Genomic DNA, 6,473 nt, shown 5'->3' on the forward strand with positions numbered 1-6,473 from the left:
CCTACAGCCCGGCCCGGCATTCAGAAAGTCCTTCTTGGGGGATCAGTGGGTGGAGATCCCACAAGTTACAACTTGGGTTTTTACAGGCATACTTGCACCCCTTTCCCCCTTGGGTGCCTTGACATTAGTATGCTTGTCACCTATAGTACCTTTGGCAGGACTCTCATGCATTCAGTGTCTTTTGTCTCTGCTTAGGTATTCCAGTCTCCCACTCTTTACAGGTTCTACTTCATAATGTAAATTTAGTTCTCTACTTTCCTTGATCAAAACAGGCCAAGCAGTCTGGGAACCTCTCCTGTTCCCTTAGGTCTGTCTCCAGCGCACAAATGTATTCATTGTGCCAGATCTTTGCCAACGCCTCCCACCTCTGTGTGAGCCTGCAGGGTTGGCCCTATGCTCACAGGTGGCAGAGGACTAGTCCCTCCTGCCCTGGTTTCCCAGCCTCTTCCCCTTCCCCCATAGACTGGGGGGAGCGGAGGAGAATTACACTCCCCTTTATCAACTGCTTGCTTCAGTCTCTGCCAGAGGTGGGAGGAAGCGGAGTCTGCTGGTCTTCTGCCAGCTTCCTGCCAAGCAGATCTGGGTCCCATCCTGGTGGGAGATGGGGTTGAAACCCTGCCTCCCTCCCCTCTGCCTGATCTTGCCTGCCGACAGCCCCTGCCCCTTCGCTTCAGTGGGGAAAAGTCTGGCAGGGGCTGCCCCTTCTCCCCCAGGCAGAACTGGCTGCAGTCCCCAACCAGGTCTCCCACCCCCTTGTCAGCACTGACCTGGCTAAGGAGCAGAAGGATGGGGCTAATCCTGGAGCGCAGGCTAGCCCAGCCCAGCGCTGGAAAGGATGCTGGGGGACTGATTTAACTTGAGCCAGGAAGGGGTCTGGGTCAGAAATTTCATCACCTGGTTTGACTTAAATCGGTTAAGTCTAATGGTACATTCAACCAGATTTATCTTAAACCAGTTTCAGCGATTTTGAAACTGGTTTATGTGCATTGGACTTCTGTTCTGTTACAGGTTTGAATCAGTTTCTGATCACTTAAAACTGTTTGTGTAACTTCTGTCCCTAGCTAAAATGTTTTTGTCTGCAATGTTTACTCTGGTAAGAGTGAGATGCATGCCTCCCTTGCATTTTCCAGTCAAAGTAAGCTACAAAGCAGAAGTAATTATATGCCGATATAACTTCTTCATGGCTTTTACTGGTCTAGAAGTGTCGTAACAGAAAAAAACTGCATACCTCATTGACATTGCTATATTGGGAAAAGCTTCTAGTATTGATCTGGCTGGAGCTGCCAACAAAGACAAAACTGAGCTAGTAGATGAGCTTGGATGTTAACCTAGAAACTGCCTATTTAAGACTAGTCCACCATTAGGAGTCCTTTTCAAAATTAGAGTTTTTGTTTGCTCTAAGTATAATTTTGCCAGAGAAGATGAAGGTTCATTTTTTAACCTTTGAACTGATATTCTAAATGGTGGAAAGTAATTCCTCCTTCCATCCTTCAAGATACCCTCTCTAGCTAATTTGCTTTCATCGCAGAAAGAAAAGGACAGACCAACTGAGAGAGCACTATCTCCTCTGACATTTTCTGCCATTACTTGATAAGACAATGATAGTATACACTGATTTCCCAAGCATAAATCATTGCATGACATAATGTACCTTGCATAAATTGTTTGATGCAAGCAACAGTGCCAACAGTTCAGCTCTGCAGACCACACTGTTCTAAGTAATTGCTATTCGGAGGTTCTGTGACAAGAGCTAAACAAGTGTTGTGACTAAATGTGTGGGTGGTATTCTGTAGCATTGATGTCACTGTTGCTTGCGTGTCCATGATTCTGCATAGGTAAGGGAAACTTTGAAGTTATTGTAAGTAGCTATTTGTCATAAAGCTGCTTTTTCCCTCTTAATTGTTAGGCAGTAAGAATGGAGCTTATTTATCACATTGTCTGATTTCTGACATCCTTAATCCTAGTGAAGATGACCTTTGATTTCTATCACTCAAATGGTGGTTAATGCTAGTATTTGTCAGGCCTGGCTTTGAGAGAGACTACCACCCATCTTGCCAAAATAGAATCTCCTAAATTATTATAGCTTTGTTACGGCTTACATTGTCAAAGCCAGACATCCCCTTCCATTCAAACTAAATAAAAGTTGGGGGAGGGGAGAAGATAAACTTCTTTGCAGACTTGCCCTCCCCCACAAATATTGATTGTTTTTTATTTTAGGATTTTCCTGTGCACTTCTGGAAATCTTATAAATGTGCCTGCCACCTCCCCATTATTGCAGATGAAGCAAGAGATAGATGCCTTAGTTTTCTTCTTTTCTTTTCTATTTGGTGGGAGAGGGGGGGATAGAGAAGGCATGAATAAAAATTAGCCAGTTTTGATGTTTTGTATGTACTCGGACGTAGCTGTAATAAGCACATTTTTATAGATCAGGAGAGTGTGTAATGTTTTTGCCTGCTGTGAATTCTTCCATTTTTTTTCTAGGTACTCCAGAATTTATGGCCCCAGAAATGTATGAAGAACACTATGATGAATCAGTTGACGTATATGCTTTTGGAATGTGCATGTTGGAAATGGCTACCTCAGAATATCCCTATTCAGAATGTCAGAATGCTGCTCAGATTTACCGGAAAGTAACCTGTGTAAGTGAGCTTAATTTTCTTTTTTTTAGCATGAGTCCTTTATAGTGTAAAGCTTTTCTAAATGTTTAAGGAAATGCTTTAGGGCTTTAAGTTGGGCATGTCCATGTGGTGGGGTACGAGAGTAATGCAGAAATAATGTCTCCACCCTAATTTTTGGTATTTCAGATGGCTAGAATTTTAGTTGTAATTTTTTTTATATCTGTCATTTGGCTTCCTATGACTACGTGCAGATAATTTTAATAATATTTATTGTTCAGTGCCTTCATTATTGGGTTATTTTTTATTTTTGTTGGTCAAAGTAAATAAGAACTGGGAGGTCTGGGAATGAGTTTTTCATTCGGTTCTAACTGCAGTCAGACAAATTAGGCTTTCCACACAACTGCAAAATGTTTAGGTTTGCAACCTAGATGGTTATGTGCATTTTTAAACTGTAGGATATAGTGCATTTACTCGCATACAAACAACATGATGGGGGCTTGAAGCTGAAGCCAGTGTTAAGCTGCCAGCTTCCCTGAGCCAAGTGATTCATGCATTTGGGGGTGGGAGGGAAGTGGGGGGCTTGCTACTAAGGGATTGTGGAGGAAACCTACCTGTGCAGCTTGTCAGGTAGACCATGCAGCCTTTTCCCCCTCCCATATCCTTTTCCTCCAGCTCCAGCCCCTACCCAGCCAGACCCAGAGCTGCCACTGCTGCTTCTGCCTGGCTGGTCTGGGAAGGGTTGCCACCACTCTTTGCCTTGGAGCTGGAGCACAGCAGAGCAGCAGAAGATAAACTTTGGGGAGGGTGCAGATGGTGGGGGACAGGTGACAGGGGAGAGCATGGGTGTAGGGCCAGGCACAGGTATGGAGGAGCAAGGGGTGAGGGGGGGCAGGCAGCAGTTGCCAGGCAGGGGCATGGAAATAGGAGCATGAGCAGGGGCATGTGGTGGGAGGAGGGGCAGGTGGCAGGAAGGCCACAGGTACAGGGGGCAGGCACAGGTGGGGGCCAAGTGGGAGGGAGGAAGGCAGGGAAGGTAAGGGGCCAGGGGTATGGCCTCTTTCCATCTGCCACTGATTTCCCTACCACAGTTCTAAGAGGGATGAATTTAAGATGATATTCCACTAATTATAATTTTCCATGTATAGAATCTCATTATTGGGGGGAATCATCTTAAATTCAAAGTAATCTTGGATTCAGCTAAATACAGTAATCTGAATCAAACTTTGGGGACAATAGCTTCCTTTCTTGAAGACAAGAGGGGAGAGAGGATGAAGTTTTATTATTTTGCATTGAGGCAGTGCTTGAAAAGTGTGGTACCTGCATTCCAGAACTCTTCAGTGTCTATTAAACCCTAAGTATAAACCAGAGAGATGGTTTGAAAGCATTGGTTCTTAACATTTTAAAACTTAAGCCACCTCTTAGAAAGTGCCAGCTCTTAATTAATACTCATTTTACTAAAGAAAAATAATAAAGGAGTTCTGTTGCAAAGGGCTCTGAAAGACCATAACAGGTGAAACAAGTTTTTAACACTATAGATTCCTATTTGCAATCTTTGGGTTTAGCTTGTAAATCATGTTAGCTCACCTAACAGAACAAACATTGTGTGGCATTGTACAGTGCCCTTTCAAGGATCTCAAATCACCCCAGGGTGCCACAGCACCTTGTTGAGAATCACCGATCTAAAAGAATAAAGCTTGACTGGAGGAAAAGGCAATCTGAAAGTGAGTCAGGAGGCAGGGCCCAAGTTCACTTCATCAGATGCTATGAAATCTGAAAGAGCCAGGGCTGAGCTGCGTGCCACTATATCTGAAGATCAGATGCAAAAATGTGCTTGTCTGAGTCAAGCCAGAAGCTCCCTAGGAAAGCTCTGAGGCTTTTGTGAGGGCCATGAGATCCTTTAATCAATGGAGAATCACTGTTGTCATGGAAACTGAAGTTAAGAGCTTTGACAATTTTGCTACTTTTATTCTGGAATGTTTAGTGAAACCATTAACATGACGCTTTTCTTCAGAGTGCAGCATCTCAGGTATGCTGTTGGTTTATCCTTTTCTGTCTAGCTGGGAAGGGTTATAAGTGACTAGAGCAGTTTGAGGTGGGCAACTCACTTGTTTACAAAGAAAAGGTGGTGCATGCCCCCCTTCAACATCTGGAGATGGTTGAAAGGAAGAAAGGAGTGGCCAGGCCTAGGAAGGAGGACTGAACTGAACAGCATTTGTTTGTCTTATTTGTTTGTTAAAGTCAAAGCCAAGCAAAGTAATAAGTACCTAACTTTATAGAGTGCAGAGACTGAATGGATTGGGGGTGGCAAGTACTTGCAATTTCCACAAGGTCCCAAGAGCCCAGATACTATCCCACTTTGCCATCTCCTTGTGCTTACAAAGCACAATCATCATAATGATGATTGGTCCAGTTGATAATGGCTTCAAAGTCTGGTCTTAGATGGGACGCCAGACCTCTTAGGACTGTTCCATCAATGTGATTGTCGCAAGCAACCAAGTTGAAGACCAAAATAATGAATCGGGTGCAATGTAACAGCCTTATTGTTCTGTTCTTCTTTATCCTACCAAGAGCAGAGACCTTTATCTGATACCAGCCTCCCCTTCCCCCCTATATTTGATTCACAAAAAGGTTCCTATATTATTGCATGTACACCAGTTAAAAAGCATCCTCCTAATGTCTAACCAGCAGTCAGGGAGCCAGATGCTTTTGCGGGGGGACTTGTTTGTGTGTTGCTGGATGTGTGAACAAACCTGAATTCCTTAGCTCAGCAGGTGCCAATGCTTTTTGGTGGCTGCCCAGAATGACCTAACTTGGATCCAAGGTGATTTGGCACTGGAACCTGGTCACTACTGCCACTTCTTCTCCCAACCATCTGGCCATAGCATGGCAAGAGGAACTCTGCCAGCAAGCCACAGCATGGTGTGGGCAAGGGCCCCACCTACCCACCTCCACTTGCCTTCCCAGGCAAACGCTGCTGAAGCTTTCTGGCTCCAGGCGAGGTCCAGTGGCTCTGGGCCAGATCTGGCCTGTGAGCTTTGGGTTGCTGACCCTGCTTCTGTGCAAGGTGACAGCACTAACTGAGCGGTGAAATATATAACGATACGTGGCAGGTATAATATGATACACCACAACCTGAAACAGGACTGCGAGTAGTAACCCATTTTGCAAAACACCATTCAGAACTTATCACAGCTGAACCTTTTCTAACCGGACTGGTCCTTATTCAAGGTAGCTCAGGAACTCCTGAAAGCAGGGGTGGGCAATTATTTCGGGCAGAGGGCTGCTTACCAAGTTATGGCAAACTGTCAAGGGCTGCATGAGTAGCACTGCCCCTTGACAGGTGCCCTGCCCCCTGACCACCATCTTGGGACCAGTGTTCTTATGTCTTGGGACCAATGTCTCAGGGTCGGTGCTGGCGGGGCCCAGAGCGGGGCACAGGCTAGCAGGGGCCTGTGGACCTGGGCTGGGCTGCGCTAGCAGGGAGAGGTGGGAGCTGGACCAGCTCCGTAGAGCTCCTGCCGGCCGGGACCCTGTACTCTTGCTGCCCTGCTCTGGGCCCTGCCAGTGCTGGCCTTGGGACACTGATGCAGGCCCCATGTTTCCGCTGGCTCCTGCACCCACTCACTCCCAGTGCCCCCCCCAGCCCCGCAGTATAGGTGGGGGGGCAGCGTGCAGCAGGGAATGAACTGGTGCTGTGCGTGGGGAAAAGCGGCCCCTCCCTCGCCCTGTGGCTGGCGCTCCCTGGTGCAGCCGCTCGCAGCCTGCGCGGGGCTGTCCTGAGCAGGCACAGGCAGAGCCAGGCAGGCTGCAAGTGGCTGCAGTGCAGGGTGCTGGCCACGGGGCAGGTGAGGGGCC

At 46.7% G+C, this 6,473-nt stretch overlaps 1 protein-coding gene across 1 annotated transcript in view; it reads left to right on the forward strand.

The window, feature by feature from the left end:
- WNK2 (WNK lysine deficient protein kinase 2) overlaps positions 1 to 6,473 on the forward strand; it is a 203,770-nt gene that overhangs the window by 73,339 nt on the left and 123,958 nt on the right. The window contains exon 4 of the mRNA XM_025197119.1: positions 2,482 to 2,639. Within this exon, the coding sequence (XP_025052904.1) occupies positions 2,482 to 2,639 (158 nt within the window). The remainder of the gene's footprint in view (positions 1 to 2,481; positions 2,640 to 6,473) is intronic.

Source organism: Alligator sinensis, unplaced genomic scaffold (assembly GCF_000455745.1).
Source record: "Alligator sinensis unplaced genomic scaffold, ASM45574v1 scaffold391_1, whole genome shotgun sequence".
Taxonomy (NCBI): domain Eukaryota; kingdom Metazoa; phylum Chordata; order Crocodylia; family Alligatoridae; genus Alligator; species Alligator sinensis.